The following is a 23,477-nucleotide window of genomic DNA, read 5'->3' as shown; positions in this document are numbered from 1 at the left end:
ACTTGTCCACCGAGGCCCCTATGTCCGTATACATTCATACAGACTTGAAAAATAAAGTTGAAGGTTTTCCATACAAAAAATAAAATGTCAGGTTCAGCATACACCAGGTTGGTATGCTAGCATACAGACCTGAAAAATAAAATCAAAAAATAAAATGTGAGGTTCAGCATACACCAGGTTGGTATGCTAGCATACAGACCTGAAAAATAAAATCAAAAAATAAAATTTGAGGTTCAGCATACACCAGGTTGGTATGCTAGCATACAGACCTGAAAAATAAAATCAAGAAATAAAATGGGAGGTTCAGCATACACCAGGTTGGTATGCTGGCATACAGACCTGAAAAAAAATTTAAGAAATAAAATTGAAGAGTCTGCATACACCAGGTTTGTACGCAGACACATAGACCTGAGAAATGTAAGTTAATTGAGTTTAGCATACACCAGATTTTCAATATGCCAGATTCACAATTTTCAAGTGTTCGATAAAAAGAAAAACATGTTTTCCTCTATTTTTCTCCTTTTTTGCATACGTTTGTCTTATGAGTAATAGTTCGGCCTATTTGAGTACGAATTTTGAAAAATTACCGTGAATGAGAATTTTTAATTTTAGATGAGAACGTGTTATGTTTATGCATGCAGCTCAGTTGCAGTACTGTTTTTACCTATTCCCCTTCCATAAAGAGATTGCTCTCTTACCTCCCTTTACACAAATACTTGTATAAATTTAGCCAGAGATGTGTATATATGTCTCTGATTTAGCTACGTTATAAAATTTTAACCATAAACTTAAGATGTACAGCCAAGTAACACATTTGCCCTGCAGAGTCCAAAACAAATGTAAGTATGCACATTTGTCAAACAACAAAAGTATGAAAAAGTGTTCTGATTTAAAATTGAATATCAACCAAGACTACTGTATAACTTATATAACTTATAAGACAATAAGTTATTCACTTATTCAAGTTATTGCAACAGTTTCTCCAGTTTCTCTTCAATGGTCCACAACCACTTTTTAGATGGGGCCATTTGGGTAGACTTTATGTGGGCATAGGCGGATACAGCGGGGGGCCCCCCTTTGGTGGGGAAAATTTGGTTGATTATATAGGGAATCACTGAAGCATGACAGGAGCCCCCCTTCCCTTATGAAAAGTTCTGGATCTGCCACTGGTGGGTATGTAGGATTTAATATTGTCCACCGGACACTTTTTCACAGAAAATTGTGTCCACGGACATAATGTAATTATGAAATATACTATATAGGATCCGGACGATATTTTTCTATGAAATTATATCCACAGATGTGAAAAAGTGTGCTCAAGTCCCTAAGTTGGTTTCCGTTTTCTAACTTTAGTATGCCTCAACCAAATGTTATGAAACTTATACACAATGCTAATTATCACAAAAACAAATCAAGTTGGAATTTTGGTGGTGTCACTACAAATGTATAACCATTCAAGAGTTATGCCCCTTTACAAGCGAAAAAAAAATGATTTTTTTAATCCGTTTTCTTACTTTAGTTTGCTTCAACCAAATGCTATGAAAATTATAATTTATACACAATGCTTTATTATAATATCACAAAATATAGATCAGGTTTGAATTTTGGGGGTGTCACTTTAACTGTGAACTGTTGCCCCTTTACTATTGAAATAATTGCTAAATTTTTTGTTTCCGTTCTCTAACTTTAGTTTGCCTCAACCTTATTATGGTGGCTGATTAACTTTTTAATTATCTCATTGATATAAAAAGATGTGGTATGATTACAAATAAAACAACTCCACAAGAGACCTAATGATACAGAAATTTACAGCTACAGGTCACTGTACATCCTTCAACAGTGAGCAAAGCCCATATCACATAGTCAGCTTTAAGAAGCCCCAAAATCACTAAACTGGGACATAATAAGAACAAACTATAAAAGTTAAAAGAAAATGGCTTAACTCATCAGATGGATACAAATAGAAATACATGTGTGTATGTGACAGGGTACTTGTACATCCCAACAACAAAAAGACACTAAATTCAGATCTAAGAGTCTATAGTTACAGCTAGTTCAATGTACACTCGTTTAAAAGGATTACAAAGAATGCATTTGGTTTTTCAGTGCTAGACTATATCATTAAGTGATAAGTCAATATATTGATTCTTTTAAAGGTTAAATATTACTGGTCAGAAAGAAATTTATAGTAGTACATATTTTAGGAAAATAGTTGATATGCAAAGCTTACTTTATAAATAAGTGTAATATTTATAATAAATTTCTTAATGTTAATCATGTTAATAGAATTTGGAAAAAACATTAAGCATACTTGAATTGGTGGAGAGGGGGACCTTTATCGGGACTCCAGGATCGGGTGTTTTTCGGTAGTGATCCTTTTTGGGATCCAGGAATTCTTTTTTCTAATTTTGGGATGTAAATTTCTGTAAATTCGGGACCATGTTTTTAAGCCCGGTATTTCGAGATCAGGACCCCTCCAACCCCCCCTCATTGGTTGTAAAATCAACATCTTAATTTCATTTGGTGACAAAAAACATAAGCCCTATAGTTTTTAATTTGTCTGCCTTTCTGTCAAAATTTTAGTAAGCTCAAAAACTCCAAAAGTATTTGTTAGAGACATTTTGAACAGTAAATGGTATTTATTATGTTGACACAGTAAAAGTGACTCTGAAACAAAATTAGTGCTTTTCATGTCATTGTTTTAAAATAACCATCAAAATTGCAGAAATGAAACTTTTGATGAAAGAGAAATAAATTTAGACCATTTTGACCCAAAATTTACTTGTTTATGAGCATGATGAGTTTGCATCAAAAATTGATGATTTATGCACTCCCTTATATATATTTATTTAAGATTTCCAAATAACCAGGGGTTATTTTTAGTAGTACTTGACTTCTGAAAGACAGGTCTTTCTTAGAAGACTTTAAACATCTGTTGAACATTTGCATTTAGAAAGGTGATTCAGATACATGTACAACTCAGGATAATCCTGGTTTTTATGAAGCTTAAATTTTAAGGAAACTGTAAAAATTGCAAAATTGGGTTGAATGGATAGGGATTTTTTAAATTGGTGGTATGACACCTAAAGGATAACTAATCATAACTTTTTTTTCTACAATAAAAACAGCTGTCAGGATTTTTATGGAAATAAGTCCATATCTGTACAGTGCTTGGTAATTGAACATTTATAACAATCATATATAACTTTTGTACATAATTTTTTTACATTCTTATTTGATATTGGGAAATTAAACTCACATTATAACCTCCTTTTCTTTGTATAAATAAAATAAAAGTACATACCTGTAATAATTGGTAAGCTGAGGTTTTGGGCTTGAAGTAATCATCTTTCACAAAGTTCTTCTGGACCTGGTCTGTCTGTGTAGCGATGGAGACTTTCTGCTGATTGCATGGACATGCACAATTGGTCATCAAGTACATGGCACAACATTTGCAGTTCAAATAACACATCTGAGTAGGTGTCTGATGGTGTTGAGTGGTCTGAACATAGGGTCTAGGAACGAATAAATTCTGTGGTGATGCAGTTTGGTTGAAGTGTTGATGACGCGCTAGGTATTGTTGACTTTGCTGTTGGGAATCCATGTTTAAGTTTGTGTTGAACAATAATTAATTTGTAAGAAATGAAGGTACTTAGATTATAAATGACTTGTCTTGACCAATCAATAATTAGTTAATATTTGATATCAGCTATTGGTGTAATATAAAAACTTGTTTTATTTCTCTTCTTTAATGATTGGTCAATTGTCATGACAGCATTGTTAAATGCCAAATTTAATAGAAGCCATACAAACATTTTGAGGAAATGAATTGTTAATTAAGATATTGCATGTATTCTTGTGTTAATTGCTTTGTTTTCCTGGTGCCCTAGATGACACCAGGGGTTATACAATCTGACCTGTGTCTATTTTTTATCCTTTACAATTAAAAAAAAATTATGCCACATTATACAACTGAGAATACTAATTCTTACTCACAATATATATATTTATTAATGCTATTTTACCTAGCTTTTCTTATTTGCATCTCTTGATATCTGACCATTTATTTCAAGTTTGGTTTATCATGTTTATTGGTCTATAAAAGGGAACATATGGCAACAGGGGATAAATTTAAAGAAAACCTCTTCTATAATCTCAATTATTTTATCTTTAAATGTGAATATTATCTTATATTGACCCAAAACCATGAAAACAGTTTAATTGTACTCCTTGCATAGAAAAAAGTAAGGCTTTGTGGAATATTAAATTTATGTTCTATTTTGATCGATCATGAAAGTATCACATCAACAATCCTATTTTTTTGTGAAGGAATATATATATGAACTCATTAAATTATTACATAATATTAAAACATTGCACAGATATTTTTTATGTCTGTGTATTAAGTGCAAACTTAATTCATTCCATGAATTAACCTTGCTACTACTAAAATCTTTTTCATGTTATCCATAAATTTCAAAATGACTTTTGGTTATTTTCATTTATAATTTTCAAGATTGATTGTTTCTTATCTTTCAAAATTAAATTTCATTTCAATTTAATTGTTTGTTGATCATTAGTTGAAAATTAGTTTCAAAACATGAATATATATATAATAATGTAATGGCTTCAAAAATATGAGTGAATATTAGCTTGTGTCCCTTTTCAATTTGCTTTTTTTCAAATAGAAATTCCCTTTGACTATTAAAGAAATGCAAATAATTATTCCTTTGATGGTTAATTAACCTCATATTTAAGATTTACAATTACAGCATAATTAAATCTATTAAAGTTTTTCAAATTGCAAAATAAATTAACACTTTCAGCTGGATCAAATCACTACTTCACTTTAAAATTCATGACCTAAATTTTTTTACAGTGTAATTTCATCCCCCTTCTTGCTATTGGAGGCATAAAACATGAAGAAATACATTTGGGAGGGGTATAAAAAAAAAAAGACTGTAAGACAGAAAGTCAGAGGACAAAAAGTCACAATTCAGTTTTGAGATTATTTTTCTTTGAACAAGAAAACACTTATTTTAAAAATATTTTTTCTGTATTTTTCATGAAATTTTATAAACGAAGCAACTTTGTTATTACAATTTATTCAATAAATATCAATAATGATCAAATAAATGTTATGAAAACAAAATGTCAAAGTGGCTTGGTACTTAAATGGCTTCATTGTGCCAAGTAATATATCCTTTTCATGATTAAAATTAAATACATTTTCATTTATCAAGGTTTATGAGCAATTTCCTTAACCATGTTAACTTAAAAATGAATATATGTAATAAAAAGCAAATATTTCAAAATATATTCAAACAATTGTCAAAACATTATTTGTGACTTTTTGTCCTATCAAATTTGTGACTTTATGTCTTGTGACTTTCTGTCCATTTAAATGGCAAGTAACACGCTGTCCACACTAGGGACTATATTCGTGGACAACGGAAATCGAGGGACAATAACTGTGTTCCTGGACCTAATAGGATAGAATTATTTATCTTAATAAAACTTGGTATTACTAAAGCTTAATAAATTATGTGATGCTGACAAAGTTTCATGGCAATAGAATATATCTTATAGACAATATGATACATTTTACATTCAACATGGCATGTTAAATTTTGACGTTAAAATTGAAAAATTTCAACTATCAAACATTTGGGGCTTTGAAAATTAAAATATTGCGAAAAATTACTATTTAAATGCCTTAATATTGCTTAATAAATATATATAACATATCATGTATTTAAAACAATAGAATACTCATTTGATTTATCAGACTAATCACAATTATTCAAAAGTCAAATTTATATGAGCCTGTGCCAAAAAATGAAGGGGGACCTTGCATGAAGATGTAATATTTTCCAGCAATTTTACATTTGTGAAGTTTTTTGGTTATGAATAATTCTTACATATTTATGTAATGTACTTTAATGGAAAGAAAAATTACAAATAGCATACCATATTAGTATAAAAGGGTCTTCAGCCAAGTAAGACTGAACAAAATTTAGGGTCAATTTTGGCCGTAGCACTTATTAAATTTAAAAATGCATACTGAAGCTATATATAGGAAATAAAAAATTTGTGTCAACTTTTATGTACCAAGCTCCTCACATTTAACTTGATCCAAACAGGGCGTTAGACTAGGGTCATTTTTACAACACATTTTGCACATATTGTATGAGATAATCTTCTATTTTGTAGATTCAGAGTTCACAAATGAGTAATACAACTTGATTAAAGCATAGAAACACAAATATTGACACATGAAAGCCTGTCACATAGAAAGTCAGAATGCCACTTATGCATCAAAATTGAAAAAGCTTTGAAATGTTTATTTTGACCATATAATGCCAAAATGGGTCATTTTTGCTGAGTTTCTATCAAATAAAAGTTTAAATCCTTTTGTTTAAATTGCTATTTGACAAATAGGCACCATTAAATCATTCAGGGAAGTTGCCAAAGTACAGATTCTATATTTTCTGATTTCACCTCTTAGGTTCCTAGACCATGTAGACCACAATTCTTTTGTAGTGCATTTTTTTAAGACAAAAAATGAAAATAAAAAAAATCCCACCTGCGCTTTCTCAATAATATATTTACAGTGTGTTGTACTACTTTTTTGGACAAATTATATCAATATATATAGAAATTTTGAACAGCTCTAACTCAAAATATGAACAATTTTATGTTAAGGGGGTCTTGAAATCTTTTGACAGAGTCCGAAGTGCTAATTTTTAACCTTTTTCAGCTGGACCAAATCACTACTTTACTTTAAAATTCATGACCCAAATTTTTTTACAGTGTAATTTCCTTCCTCTACTTGCTATTTGAGGCAAAAGACATGAAGAAATACATTTGGAAGGGGTATAAAAAAAAATGGCAAGTAACACACTGTCCACACTAGGGACTATATTCGTGGACAACTAAAAACGAGGGACAATAACTGTGTTCCGGGACCATGTAAATTCAGAAATTATTGTGTGAATTTGTTATTGCAATTTTTGAGAAATAAACAATAAGGCATGTTTGATTTACCGGTATGCCATTTCAGGAAAATCTTAATACCGATATATGTATAAGACATTGTAAGATATATCAGAATGCTGGTTTTTATATGACCGCAAAAAATTTTTGCGGTTGTATATTGGTATGACGTTGTCATCGTCGTCCGAAGACACATTGGTTTTCGCACAATAACTTTAGTTTAAGTGAATGGATCTCTATGAAATTTTACCATAAGGTTCAATACCACAAAAGGAAGGTTGGGATTGATTTTGTGGGTTATGGTACCAACAGTTAAGGAAAAAGGGGCCAAAAATAAGCACTTTTGTAACTTCCAGATAATAACTTGTGTGTTAGTGTATGGATCTCTCTGACGTTGTACCACAAGGTCCCATATCACAAAAGGAAAGCTGGGTTTGAGTTTGGGGTAATGGCTCTAAACGTTTAGGAATAAGGGGCCAAAAATAAGCATTTTTCTAGTTTCCAGACAAAAACTTGTGTTTAAGTGTATGGATCTCTCTGAAATTGTACTGCAAGGTACCGTACCACAAAGGGAAATCTGGGATTGATTTTGGGGGTAATTGCCTCAAAATTTTAGGAATAAGGGGCCAAAAAGGGGCAAAAAACAAGCATTTTTCTAGTTTCAGGACAATAACTTGTGTGTAAGTGTATGGATCTTTATGAAATTGTACTACAAGGTTCCATATCACAAAGGGAAAGCTGGGTTTGAGTTTGGGGGTAATTGCCCTAAACGTTTAGGAATTTTGGGCCAAAAAGGGGCCAAAAAACAAGCATTTTTACAGTTTCCAGACAATAACTTGTGTTCAAGTGTATGGATCTCTCTGAAATTGTACTGCAAGGTACCATACCACAAAGGGAAGGCTGGGATTGAGTTTGGGGTAGATGAATCATAAGGGGGTTCAAAAAATTGGGAGGGATTTTTTTTTCCTTTTTTTCCTTTTTTTTTTTTCTTTAAAATTTTCCAGTATAAGTTGGTTATTTTTGATTTATATTTAAAAGCAAATAATAATGATATGGTTTGATTTCATCAAAAATTGAAATATTGGGGTTCTTTGATATGCTGAATCTAACCGTGTATTTAGATTCTTAATTTTTGATCCCATTTTCAAATTGGTCGACATTTAGGTCCAAAGGGTCCAAAATTAAACTTAGTTTGATTTTAATAAAAATTGAATTCTTGGGGTTCTTTGATATGCTGAATCTAACCGTGTATGTATTTAGATTTTGGATATTGGACCATAATAGGTAAATTAAAATTTTTTCAGTTCTTAGACCACATTCATTCTGTGTCAGAAACCTATGCTGTGTCAAATATTTAATCACAATCCAAATTCAGAGCTGTATCAAGCTTGAATGTTGTGTCCATACTTGCCCCAACTGGGTTCGACCTCTGCGGTCGTATCATGCTGAGCCCAGCGGAGCATTTTATTTTATAATGTAAAAAGTCACAATTTAATCCTTTGGAAAAAAAGTCACCTGAAAAAATTCATAGGAAGTAAATTTACAGAGTAAAATTATCTAAATAGGGTGTTTGAATTTCACCATAGAAAAGGGACTAAAAACATATGAATGAAATAAACAAGTTGCTTTTTAAAAAACAAAAGACAATACATGAACCTTAGAACTTTTTTATTCTAATTATTAATTCAACTGAATAAGAAATTATATATCAGTGTTATCTTGGCCATGTGTGTGGAGGATAATATTTTCTTTTTATTGTAAATCATTACAATTTTGGCATGTTGAGAGAAGTGTTAAATATAAAGCAAGGAGAGAAAAAAAAAGATTCCCAGACGCATAACTTCTTAAAGAATAATAATAATTCAAAACATGGAGGACACATGTACATTCTTCCAAAAATTCATAAAATTAATCTAGAAATAAGTAATGAGGCATTGTGAACTGGTCAGCTAGCAGGACACATTAATGTTCGTTACCGACCAATCATCAATAAATTCAACGTTAACTCTCCCGCGAGAGATAATTACTTGATCTAATTATAAAACCATTATTGAAGAGGCATAACTTTTACATTCAAGATAAAAAGATTTCATTAATAAAATAGAGTCCACGAGGTCAAAAAAGAATGCATTCTTATTGCCTATGATGTACGTCAAGGTACACAAATATGATCATTGATAATTTAGAAGAAACTGTTATCAATGCATTAGAATTAATTGACACACAGGAGAATATACTTTAAAGATTCTCAACAAAATAGATTTAACTTCATTTGTTAAATTAATTCTTAGAAACAATGAATTTGAGTTTAATGGACTGTTATACAAACACATTATATTTATAGGAGCGCCCATGGGTGGTATATTTTCACCAACATGCACAGATCTGCATCTGTCTGTCCTATTTATTAAAATCTTAGATAAGTTCCAATGGAGAGAAAACATCAAATTACACTGTCAATAGGATTCCAATAGGGATGACGGTGTTATGGTCTTCACAGGCAAATTAGAGCAAGTTGAAGATTTCTTTAACCTAGCAAACTAAATTGACCATCTACTTTAGTTCTAATATGAGGTGTCGACATCTAGTATGACCTATTTAGAGGGTGGTAAAGGCTTATTTTCGTGCAACGTTTTCAGCCTTTTTATTTACGTGATTTCGTGTTTCAACGTTTTATTTCTCGTTTTCACGTGTTTGGTTCGACGTGCGTGCTTCGTGTTTTCCCTTAATTATTTTCTGTGTTTCGTGTCGGTACTCATATTTTCTCGTGCTTGTCCCGCATTTGATTAAAAAGTAAACCATGCAATACTCACAGAATGCTTGTTTTCTTAAGCTTTGGAAATTTAGATAAAAAATTTAAAGCAAAAGAAATTTGTACAAGCTCAGACAGGTGTACTGATACATGTTTAATTGTACATTTGTAATTATTTTTGTTTTCATATCTTTTTTAAAGTAGATGTGAGTTAGACAGCTCAATATTAAAAAGGGGCACTAGCTGTCAAATTCATGTTCACCGATTTGACTCAAATTCTCATATTTGTTTTATAACAATGTAAAACATTTATCCAAATTATAAAAAGTCTAAAATAAACAGTTTATAGGGCATGGCCATGATAATATGTAGCTTCGTTTCATGTGTATTTTAGTCTAAACGCCATCTAATAATAAAAGTTCACATGAATACAGATTCAATGAGGTCGAATTATTCACTTGCAAGTGAATAATTCATCATCAATGTTTCTCAGCTTATTTTGACCAAATTGGACCATACTGGCTGCTTAAAGCGAATTATTATTCCATTATTTCACTTTCATTAATGTTTGAACCAAAAAAAAATCATAATTTATTTTTTTTATGTATCTTATAGCTAGTGCCCTTTAAGTGAATTTGAGTCATTAATTCTATTATATGGCTTGCCCATATGTCATTTTGATTTTTTTGTCTATATAGCTGTGTTTTTACCAATAACATGAGAATTCTTCAATTTAGTGTTAAACATATCATCCCCATTAATGATGGTTTAGTGATTACAACAATTATTGATAGGGACTGTTAAGATTATTTATAGTGGCTATTTGTGGCACATTTCCCCTTTTTGTAGACCATTCGCTTCTGGTCTTTGTAGGAAGCCATACTGATGAAATACATCTTCATTATTACAGAGAAGGAAACAATAAGCTTTTTCTGTTTCTTTAAAACTAAATTTTGAAAAAAAACACCATAATAACACTTTTATTATAGTTAATATCTATGTATTTAATTGTTCAATCATTTATAAAAATATGAGGAAACGTATTAAATATAATTTTGTTTACTTCAACTCGTTTATATACATTAAAAAATGTATCACTGAAAATAATTGATCTGTTACAAGTGTTTTATGAATTTTATCTATGCATTTAAAAACTCCATTTTAATTGTTTATTTCATACATATGACTTTTTGATTTGCATTCCAACATATCATATATAATTGTGACTTTTTTCCTAGGCATTTTGTGACTTTTTTCCTTTTTCATAAATGCACAAAGAGACGTTAACTCATTTAATTTTCATTTACATTTGGAAAGGTATTTTGATATGAATTTAAGTTTGCAACTTATTTTTATGCCCCATTATTATGCCCCATTTATGGGCATTATGTTTTCTGGTCTGTGCGTCCGTCCATTCGTTCGTCCGTTTTCCGTTCGTTCGTCTGTCCTTCCGTTCTATCAACTTGAAACTTTGTACACATGTTCCTTATGATATGGTCTTTCTAATTTTTATGCCAAATTAGAGTTTTGACCCCAATTTACGGTCCACTGAACATAGAAAATGATAGTGCGATTGGGGCATCCATGTACTATGGACACATTCTTGTTTAAGAAATGAAATAATATATATTTATTTATTTCAGTGAATCAGACCTATGTGGTACAGAGAGGTCAACAGTATTATTATACAACATGGCATCAAGCAGCAAACAAAAGTGCATGTGTACAATCTGTAATGGAAAGACTGTTCCAAGAAAAACATTCAAAATACATTGCACAAAGACCCATGCTAGTCATCTGAACTCAATATCACAATTGGACAATGTTTCAACGGACAGTTACAGTAAAAAAGTACAGGCACAGCAAGAAAAGAATGATCTTCAGGAACCATTGTATAAAGGATCTTCTAGAACATTGATTGAAGCTATATCAGAACATTTTCTTATATTTTCATCAAACAGTGGAATGTCCAAAGCAGCTTTAACTGAGTGCTTACAGCACGAGAAACGCATCATGCCTCAACCGAATAGTTTACCAGCTTTATACAAGGAAGCAGTTAAAATGATCAAACCAAGTTTAATTCCTATTAAACAGTACAAATGTTGTGTGAATGACTGTAAAATATATCCAATGAATGACAGTATCCGTGAGTGCACCATTTGTACTGAATCACTTCTGTATAAAGACAGCAATCGTTGTAAGAAGACATTCAGCTATATGCCAGTTGTTCCAAGACTTGCTCGTTGGTTCGGAACAAAAAATTTTGCGAAAATACTTTATGCAAAGAAACTCGACACAAATGGTAAACTGTGTGACTATACTGATGGACAAATATTTCAAGCAGAATTAGATAATGGTATATTTAAAGACACTGATGTTGAGCACTGTGTACCACTTGCACTATTTACTGATGGTGTTAATCCCAACAAAAACAATGCTGCTCAGAAGTCTATGTGGCCTATCATCTTGACTTGGATATCATTGCCTCAGGAGATTCGCTACCTTCTGGGACCAATGATGTTGGTTGGCATTATCCCAGGGAATGGCAGAAAAGAGCCTAAGTCTTTGGATCCATATATCACAATATTGGTTGATGAGTTGCTATCCAATATGGAATGTCAGCTTTATGATTCCCACAAAGATGCTCCAGTGACAGTTAAGATAGCGCTTCTTCAATATCTGTGTGATATTCCAGCCTTTGCAAAATTACTGCACTTATCAGGTCAAGCAGCATTAAGATCATGCACGTTCTGCAAAGAAGTTGGTGTAAGGAACAATTCCCTGAACAAAACAATCCACATATCAAACAGACAGTTCCTAAGTGATGATTCTGCCTATAGACTTGACTGCACAAACTTTGCGCTTAAAACTGTTGTCAACGGTCCAAAGCCTGCGTTTTACTCTAAAGATGAAGAAATGGCAGCACGTAAAGATTTTGATTCGAAACCGAACAAGAACCAAAAGACCATCCACCAGAAAGAAACTGGTTTAAGAGGCATTCATCCCTTATATCCACTTCCTTATTTTGACAGACTAAAGCAAATGCAAACCGATGGTATGCATACCATTTCAGATGTTATTTCAAATGTGTTAGATTTCATTAGTGGGAAGACTGACAGTGCAAAAGTGCGAAATTGTGAGAAGCAATACAACAGATTTGAGCAAACTTGGGTGAGCAATAAGAGAAAGAGTACAGATCAGGGAAAACAACCAAAAAAAACCCAGAAAAAACAGTCAGAGCCCCAGCCTACAAATGTTGTCACAGAAGAAGAAATCAGCTTTCCAGATGCTCCATGGTCTCTCTCAAAGAGTTAAGTAAAACTTGCTGACAAAAGAGCAGAATCTATACAGTACCCTCGAGGTTTTGACTATACACCTGCTGACCATTTCTCCAGACAGTGGACACTACGTACAATGCATGGAAAGCAACAGGTAAGTTGTTTAATAAAATTTAATAATAGAACATTTCTAGTGCTTGAAACAGAAAGTAGACAATAATAGAACTTTATGCACTTTCTTACCAAACATAAATCAGAAAGTGTTTTTTAATAAAAACAAAATTTAGATTAATATATGACTCATAATGTTAAAAATTATGGAAATGTATCATTTCAATTATTTGTGCTTGTAGTTAAGTCTTTCAGTTTTTATACGACCGCAAAAAAATTTTTGTGGTCGTATATTGGTATGACGTTGGCGTCGTCGTCGTCCGGCGTCGTCGTCGTCGTCGTCGTCTGGCGTCGTCCGGCGTCGTCCGAAGACACATTGGTTTTCGCACTCTAACTTTAGTTTAAGTGAATGGATCTCTATGAAATTTTACCACAAGGTTCAATACCACAAAAGGAAGGTTGGGATTGTTTTTGGGGGTTATGGTACCAACAGTAAAGGAATTAGGGGCCAAAAAGGGGCCAAAAATAAGCATTTTTGTAACTTCCAGACATAACTTGTGTGTTAGTGTATGGATCTCTCTGACATTGTACCACAAGGTTCCATATCACAAAAGGAATGCTGGGATTGATTTTGGGGGTAATTGCCTCAAAATTTTAGGAATTAGGGGCCAAAAAAGGGGCAAAAAACAAGCATTTTTCTAGTTTCATAACAATAACTTGTGTGTAAGTGTATGGATCTTTCTGAAATTGTACTACAAGGTTCCATATCACAAAGGAAAAGCTGGAATTGAGTTTGGGGGTAATTGCCGAAACATTTAGGAATTGGGGGCCAAAAAGGGGCCAAAAATAAGCATTTTTCTAGTTTCCAGACAATAACTTGTGTTCAAGTGTATGGATCTCTCTGAAATTGTACTGCGAGGTACCATACCACAAAGGGAAGGCTGGGATTGATGATGGGGGTAATTGCCTCAATATTTTAGGAATTAGGGGCCAAAAAGGGGCAAAAAACAAGAATTTTTCTAGTTTCAGGACAATAACTTGTGTGTAAGTGTATGGATCTTTCTGAAATTGTACTACAAGGTTCCATATCACAAAGGGAAAGCTGGGTTTGAGTTTGGGGGTAATTGCCCTAAACGTTTAGGAATTTGGGGCCAAAAAGGGGCCAAAAAACACATTTTTCTAGTTTCCAGACAATAACTTGTGTTCAAGTGTATGGATCTCTCTGAAATTGTACTGCAAGGTACCATTCCACAATGGGAAGGCTGGGATTGAGTTTGGGGGTGATGAATCATAAGGGGGTTCAAAATATTTGTGGGGGGGGGGATTTTTTTTTTTTTCATTTTTTTTTTCTTTTAAAATTTTCCATTTTAAGTTGGTTATTTCTGATTTATATTTAAAAGCAAATAATAATGATATGGTAGGAGATACACACCAAAAAGGATGTGTAAATTATTATATAATAAGTATTGTGCAATAGCAAGAAATTTTCAATTGCGCAGTATTGCACAATAGCAAGAAATCTTCAATTGCACAGTATTGCGCAATAGCAAGAAATCTTCAATTGCACAGTATTGCGCAATAGCAAGAAATATCCAATAGCACAATATTGCGCAATAGCAAGAAATTGTCAATTGTACAGTATTGCGCAATAGCAAGAAATATTTAATTGCACAGTATTGTGCAAAAGAAGATACTTCGTATAAATTGCTTATTTCTTGACCAATTTCAATGGGGTTTTATTCTTGAATTCTTGGGTTTCTTTAATATGCTGAATCTAACCGTGTATTTAGTTTTTTGATTTTGGGCCCCGTTTTTTTAATTGGTCCAAATTGAGGTCCAAAGGGTCCAAAATTAAACTTTGTTTGATTTCATCAAAAATTGAATTATTGGGGTTCTTTGATATGCGGAATCTAACCATGTATTTAGATTCTTAATTTTTGGTTCCGTTTTCAAATTGGTCTACATTAAGGTCCAAAGGGTCCAAAATTAAACTTAGTTTGATTTTACCAAAAATTGAATTCTTAGGGTTCTTTGATATGCTGAATCTAAACATGTATTTAGATTTTTGATTATGGGCCCAGTTTTCAAGTTGGTCCAAATCGGGGTCCAAAATTAAACTTTGTTTGATTTCAACAAAAATTGAATATATGGGGTTCTTTGATATGCTGAATCTAACCATGTATTTAGATTTTTGATTTTTGGGCCGCGTTTTCAACTTTGTCCACATTGAGGTCAAAAGGGTCCAAAATTAATCTTTGTTTGATTTCATCAAAAATTGAATTCTTGGGGTTCTTTGATATGCTGAATCTAACCATGTATTTAGATTTTGGATATTGGACCATAATAGGTGAATGTCCAATTTAAAATTTTTAAGTTCTTAGACCACATTCATTCTGTGTCAGAAACCTATGCTGTGTCAAATATTTAATCACAATCCAAATGCAAAGCTGTATCAAGCTTGAATGTTGTGTCCATACTTGCCCCAACTGTTCAGGATTCGACCTCTGCGGTCGTATCAAGCTGCGCCCTGCGGAGCATTTTATTATACCTAGCTAAGGTAGGCTAGGGGTGTTGTTTACACCAGGGTAATTAACATATATACGATTTCAGAACTCCTGGCTCATAGGGAAAAAACAATTATCCATCACAGTCCAAACAACATACAATGTATGTGTAAGCCATATAAGTCAGTGCACAATTACATCCTTAAACATTGAGCTAAACACATACTGAAAAGTAACAGACATACTTTGATCTATAATGGTTTACCTTTTACTAATTGTGACTTGGATGGAGAGTTGTCTCCTTGGCACTCATACCACATCTTCTTATATCTATGCAAACAGTCAGTCAAACTTATAAACTGATGAAGCAAAATATAAAAATTATAATGTTGTATGATCATGATGATTACTAATTATTATAAGACAACTGTCCACCATAAAAAATAAAATTCAAACTTGATCTGTAGTTTGTAGTAATATGCATTGTGTATAAGTTTCATAACATTTGGTTGAGGCAAACTTAAGTTAGAGAACGGAAACTAAAAATTTAGCAATTTTCCATTTATAAAGGGGCATAACTCTAGAATGGTTAAAGTGACGCCACCAAAATTCAAACTTGATCTGTGTTTTGTGGTAATAAGCATTGTGTATAAGTTTCATAATATTTGGTTGAGGCAACCTCAAGTTAGAGAACGGAAACCAATTTTGGGACGTATGGACAGACATACGTACGTACAGACGGACAAGGGTAAAACTTAATACCCCCTCCGCTACGGCGGGGGCATAAAAATGACAAGGATGAAATCAACAAAACAAAGATAAGATTGGTTCAGATATTTGAATGCACACATTTAAACAAAATTTAAACCATACTTTAAAAAGAATGATACAAATAAGAAATAATTTAGAGATGGGAGAGGAAAGGATTTTATGAAATAAGCTTTTTTTTTTAATTAACAAGCTTGAACTTGAAAAGTTGGCAAATATGAAAAATGGAATGTGCTGAAAATTAGAATAGCTGTATGTACATTTACATTTTTAAATGAACTTTTCAGTTTGTGACTCAAAATGTTGCTTCATGGTGTCTAAGAGGTCTACTAGGACAGCAACAAGAGAAGACACTTTTTCAACTATTTGATGTGTTGAGCAGACTTGTTAAACCTTCATACCTGAAAGATGAAATTCCAACTTTGATAGAAGACACCCATATTGCTGTGACACTACTTGAGAGAGATTTTCCACTTACGTTACAGGTATTTTGTTATAATATATTTGAATATGCATGTACTGACAAATTAAAGCACTGCAAAGATGATCAAATAAAAAGACCTACTGTAAACAAACTTATTTTCGCGAGTAGAAAAATAACCATATATAAATCATCGCAAATATGTAAAACTTGGATCTTTTCTTATCAAACTACATCAAGTAAATTAGAAAATTGCTAAATTAAATGGCCGTGAAGTGGACCAGAAAGGGTAAAACGCTAATTAAAGTATCCGTGAAAATAAGTTGGTATACAGTAATTGAATAGGTTTGTCAATTTTCCTATCAAAGGTCAGTTTTTTTCCAGGATTTGATTTGTTCTTTTTATGCTATTATTTTTATCTCGCTAGTAAGGAATACTTATTTTTAACTTTTATATTCAAAGGAAGATGTGGTATGATTGCCAATGAGACAACTCTCGACAAGAGACTAAAAGACTCAGAAATTAACAGCTATAGGTCACTGTATGGTGCTTAAAATTGCTTTTGTGTAGATTATACATGAAAAAGCATGTTTTTTGTTATAAGAAAGAAAGCTTGATAAAAGTTTTTAAAAAAAAAGAGAAGTTATAAAATTCATGTTCTTGCGACAAGTAAAATAAGAAATTTCTTAAGCATTCCTATATAAAATTATTTATTTTAAAAGTTATCTCCCTTTCTATGGTTATTTGATAAGGAGCAAAAATTAATAAAAGATTGAGAAATAGTCGTTTTGTTTTTAATAGTTTCTTCTTTATTTATATACGACAGTCTTATACTTGAATTGTCTAAAAATTGACAGCATTAGGTAAAGAACAATAGGATTATGTAAAGGTACACTGTAACAGTGAGGTTTTTGAAAACAGAAAAAATCTCAGCACGTTTCAGACTGACCCATAGCATTGATTAAAATGTTTTTCAACTGAACTTGTTCACCATTTAAATTTTACATGACCAAAGTAGTTTTAAATTGCACTGTCCAGTGTCTACATGATGTTTGTGATAAGTAATTAAGCTCTCATGTCATTTGCCATATTTTAACTACTAAATCAATTTTTAATAAGACAGCTGTCAGCATTAAATATTGGAGGTTCTATACAAATTCCGAAATGTTTCACAGTTTGTCAAAATTATACACTAGAAACTTTTTACACTGTTCAGCTGATTAGGGCACTTTGAAACTTAATAAGCTTATTGTATTGTTACAATCTATCATCATAAATGATTTAATGTAAGTTTTGGTTGAACTTATGTGTGTATTTAATTAAAGAAGTTGCATTGCACATTTTTATGAAGAAAATTCATGAAAAATCGTTTTTCATATTAAAAAAGGACAATTGAATGTTATTTCTTTTGCAACAATATTTGAAATAATGATACTTAAAGCAAACAATGATGAATTAAAACAGAAAGTATTAATTGGATGAGACATAAAACAATAAAATGTCTTAAAATGCGGCATATATATTACTACTATTTTTTTTACAAATAGCATAAATCATAAACAGCAGATGTAATTTTCTATAAATCTATATTACATTAACATTACAGAATTTGACGACACATTTACTTCACCACATACCTGAGGGGTTTATGGATTTTGGACCATTATATGATAGGTGGTTGTATCCACTAGAAAGAGCAAATAGCTGGATAACAAGACAGATTTTACAGCATGGGCATGAAGAATCTACAGTCATGCAAACATACTGTGTAAGCAACTATTCAATAGACCATTTTCATATTACCAACTTTTGGCTCTAGGTTCTACAATTATTTGACAGGTTTCCTACTCTGTGGTAAGACATTCTGGTACTCGGTCAATAACGAGCAGCCAAAAAAAGTAATATCAGATATATGATCAGTGCAATTTTTTGGGGAAATTTACTATTTTCGGATTATTTAGTCATGTATAGAAAGCATTTAAACAGTTAACTTTCCCTCAAAATTGTACCAATCAAAATCTTGAATTTACTCATTTATGTTGCTCTTGCTTGACTGAGTACCAGGATGTCCTGCCACAGAGAGGGTAACCTGTGGAAAAAAATATTGATTCCATTGCCGAAAGTAGGTAATATGAAAATGGACTATTGAAACTAAATTAATTAAATTCCAATCTTATAGAATCATTTTCATAACAGCCTGAACAAAACAATTTCTTGGCGCACTCAGGTTATCAATTGACTGGGTCAGATTAGAACGTTCGTCTGTAATGCTCGCTTGTCATATCGTACATGTTATAGGCATTTAAACAGTGGTGTCGCCAAAGGTTGAAAATGCCTAAATCAAATAATATGAATAACTAGCAGAGGACTAAACCTTGTGTGTTGAATTAAATATTGAATAGTTAAACTTTCTTTTTTCTTCTCATGCACCTGAATGTACTTTACTCTTTTATTCTATTTAAATCCCGATTCGAAATCCTCTAACGAACTGATTGAGCATAAAATCACTGATATCAATAGGCGATGACAAACAAGTTAAACATAAATGATTCAGTAATATTACTGACATAAATATTGTGGTTGTCCACTCTGTTATGAACAAGATTCAATCTCTGAACATTGGATTATCAAGATATCATTCTCATTCAAAATGATAACAGATTCATGTTGTCCATTTTACTTGAATAATTGATTATACATGTAGAAACAAAGTGGTATTTGGTACAATTTTATTTTCCTCGCAGGGCCCAGTTATGAAAGAGAAAAAAACAGTTTCAAAAATGTGAACCACAATGTCAACAACAATGAACATGCTGCAATGAATTGTTAATAATAAAACATTAAACAATGAACCATGCACACGAGTGCAGTCAGATTAAACCTGCCAGAGAAACAAGCATACTTTCTATACACCAAATAAAGATAAACATTTATACCTATTCAAACAGATCGCCAACTATTCCGATTTTCATGCCTCAACCTCAAACCTGATATCGGGATCATAAAACAAGTTGAAAACCCGAAAAATTATTGGTTACCGATTTTGAAGTTTTTCTGATCCGTTTCTATAAATCTATAATTTTACATGGGGACATATTTTATGACAACGCTGATCAATGGTCACAACAGGTGTCATAATTTGTTGTTACATGTAATCTGATTATCTGATAGGTCATAACAATCGTCAAAATTAATTAATTTGTAAACAGAATCAATTTATCATACGATCACAATTTGCAGCGTTTACCGTATTTTCATGAAAAAAATCATAAGTAACTACTGAAAGACGAAAACTATAATGAACTCATTAGAAAACAGCATTGATCTTGAATTCCGTTAAAATTTTGAAATCTGACGTGTTTCTGTCCAGTCCTGATGTAAAATTGACGCCATTTTGTATTCACTTCTACCGTGTATAAGCCTTCGCCAGTAAAAGCACCTTTGATCAGAAAGAAAGATAACTAAAATTTTATCCATTTTCTCATTAATACTGATAGATTAACTCAAAATCTGTCTTCATCTACATCCTTCTAACTTTAGGACATTTAGGTTTAGGTCATTTGAGTCATGGTGCAAAGATAAGGAAGTCTTTGGAGGGGGAAAGGGGGTTGGGGGGGGGGGGGGAGAGTCTTCACTTTGTATCCTTTATTTATTAAGGCCATTTTTCTCTATTCTTTAAGTTATTTTGCCAATTAATAAGTACAAGAATCATGCAACTAAAGAAATCAAGGCTCACTAGCTCATCATCAGTTTACCAAAAGGAAAAAGAAGAAAAATGAGACTATTTCAAGAGTAAAAAATAGTGCATACAGAAACGCCGCAAAAATTGTAACCCTTATTAATCTGGTCTTGCACTAAATCCCCCATGGAGATTTTCAAAAGTTGGCATGTCTGCACAATATATGAAAAAGCCCTATATTTTTGAGTATAAAAAATGGGTTGGGTAATAGAACTCCAGCGTCACCCCTTATCAAATGAGTATTGGAGTGCCCCCTCCCCCCCCCTCCCCCAATTTTGACTGATTAAAAAGGACTATGTATACAGTATAACAAAATAAATAGGATTTTGATAATAAGTTATGTCATCAGTCATACAGTTTAAATAATCTATTACAATTCAATTTTGTTTTATTATCATTTATCTTTTCTTCAGATATATGACTGGAGTGTTTTCAATTTGCTCAATAGAACAGTAAAATCTGACAGTAGCAGGAAGAATGCACTCCATAAAGTTGCAGAGAAAGTTCTGCCACGTGAGGAATATCCTGCTACCAGTGTCAATAGTATATTATCCAACAGCTTATTACCAAGGGAGGACATTAAAAATCTACATTGTAGATACAAAGAAATTTTTACAAACTTAGAGTTTGAACCATTTGAGATAGATCCAATAGTAGAGAAGAAAAATACAGTGTTCAGATATGATGAAGACCGCAAGAGAGAGGTGTATTTCACTACTTATTTGTATCAGTCAGTGTCTAGATCATGTGACTACATTGTATGTGTAAGACATCCAACAATGCTGTTTGGAAAAATCAAGCAGATATACCAACACTCTTTCATGGACAATGTCTTTACTTGGGTACAACTAGATGTATTTCCTTTACCAGAGGCAAGTGGATCTTTTTGGTTTTCAGAGAATGTAACCTTAACTTCAAAATTATGTCTTTTGAAAGATATCAGCAATCCTATTGTCACAGCAGTTGAAGATGGTGTTATTTGGTTTTTAAATGCTTAAACCACATGTTAAAAAGTTAATTGTTGTATATGTTGTGTACAAATTATAATTTGTACAGACTTTTTGTACAAGTTGTCAGTTTTCTGTGAACATCTTTACATAAATAGATAAAATTATAAGCATACTGTCTTTGGTTATGCCTATCTCTGTCATTATTTTAATAATAACTCTATGCTACAGTCTTGTATATAGAATTTCAAGAACGTTTTTATACAAGAAGACTATATGGTATTTTGTGAACATCTAGTCAAAGAGGACAGCACTTAATTATAGATCGAAGTATATAAACTTGCTTGCAAACATAGAGCTGGATATTTTAAGAAAATAGTCTTGTAGCACCTTCTGAAAGAATGGGTATAACAAAATACTGATGACCTTTATAAATTATAATGTTTTCAAAAAGTGATGATAAAAACGACTGATAATTTACTTGATGCTTTGTTAGAAATTTTTTTTTGTAAGAAAGTGTATTACTTCGCTGACTTACAATGACTAAAATGTGCTAATTAAACTTGTATATAATTTATGATTCCTGTACATGTGTCAATCATATATAAAGTTTTATTTATTGAACATGTTTCAAATCTGTTGATAGTTATTTAACAGATATTTAATAACTTCATAAGGTATGCCTGTGCCATGTGCAAGGATCTCTGTAAATTGAAGTTTTCCTAATTTAGATAAATGAATATGTCAATAATTAGACTGTGTTTGGTATGCCCGTGCTTTGTGCAGGGTACCTTTGTACTTTCAAATTTTCCTATTTGAAATAAATATTTTTTTTTGGTGGACTGCGTTTATGGTATGCCAATGCCAATGCCTTAAATTAGAATCAGTAAACATGTAAGTCCATTTGAAAAAGCTGTTATACAAAAAAAAATGATTTTTTGTAGTAAACAATTCATAAATTTATTTAAAATACCTTTTAAGACATTTTTCTCTTTCTTTTTTGAATATTTGTATCATATCATGTTTAAATTCTTTTAAATTGGTGAAATCCTAATGAATTTAAATTTCCTACCATGAAAACTTCATCAAGAGTGAACAGACTAGAAATCACATCCTTTGATTATCTTGTTATTATTTCCATTTTAGGGATTGGATATATTATACTCTAAAGTCTAAATATATATTTATATATATATGTATATTATATTTTGTATATAAGTGTTGATAAATGTTGAATTGACGATTATATTATGTTTATTGTGAAATTTTGGTTCAATGCTGTAATAAATACATTATGGATTTTAAATTGTTGTTCAAATTTCTTGCAAAGAGAAATAACTGTTGTTAAATATAGCTCCTAAATTGATGAAATACAGTAGAAAGGTACAGAAATAGGTCTAGGTTGGTCAAGACTAGGTCGAGTATGATTCAGACTAGGTCGAGTATGGTTCAGACTGGTCGAGTATGGTTCAGACTAGGTCGAGTATGGTTCAGACTAGGTCGAGTATGGTTCAGACTTGGTCGAGTATGGTTCAGACACACATAAAATGGTTAAGTACTGGTCGAGTAAAGGTCGAGTACAAGTTCAGACTGTTAAGTATGGTTCAGACTACAGTCGAGTACTATCTAGTACGTTTCAGATTAATTCAGACTGGTCGAGTAAAAATCAGTACAGTCGAGTACAGATATAGGCCATTTCAGACTTTTTCTGGTTTGTAGTGATAGTCACATTAAAAAATGTCACCAGGTCACTTTAAAGAAAATTTGCCTGTTATTATCATTTATTATGACTATAGCATTCACGGTTTTGAACATCTGAAAGGTCGCAGGTCTATTTAAATGAAACATCCGGTCACCAAGTCATCATAAAAACCTCAAAGGTCGCAGTTTGGCTTTGACCACTTTCAATAATGGTTCAAAGCATGAAATTGCATCGACCTCTTCACGTCCCTCTTATTACA

At 32.1% G+C, this 23,477-nt stretch overlaps 1 protein-coding gene across 3 annotated transcripts; it reads left to right on the top strand.

Moving 5' to 3' along the window:
* Positions 1–713: 713 nt before the first annotated feature.
* On the top strand, positions 714–22,603 carry LOC127718975 (uncharacterized). 3 transcript variants are annotated; one of them, XM_052225049.1, is made up of 5 exons: positions 714–839; positions 11,392–13,180; positions 16,697–16,894; positions 18,437–18,598; positions 20,983–22,603. In XM_052225049.1, the coding sequence occupies exons 2-5, from the start codon at positions 13,163–13,165 to the stop codon at positions 21,565–21,567; spliced, it is 963 nt and encodes a 320-aa protein (XP_052081009.1). In that variant the 5' UTR covers positions 714–839; positions 11,392–13,162; the 3' UTR covers positions 21,568–22,603. The 3 variants fall into 2 exon arrangements, 1 of the variants encoding a protein (XP_052081009.1); XR_007990069.1 differs by lacking the exon at positions 714–839 and having other exon boundaries at positions 10,913–13,180.
* Positions 22,604–23,477: the final 874 nt, after the last annotated feature.

This window comes from Mytilus californianus, unplaced genomic scaffold, assembly GCF_021869535.1.
Source record: "Mytilus californianus isolate M0D057914Y unplaced genomic scaffold, xbMytCali1.0.p SCAF_10, whole genome shotgun sequence".
Lineage (NCBI taxonomy): Eukaryota > Metazoa > Mollusca > Bivalvia > Mytilida > Mytilidae > Mytilus > Mytilus californianus.
The sequence above is the reverse complement of the archived record's forward strand: the minus strand, read 5'-3'. Positions and strand labels throughout refer to the sequence as shown.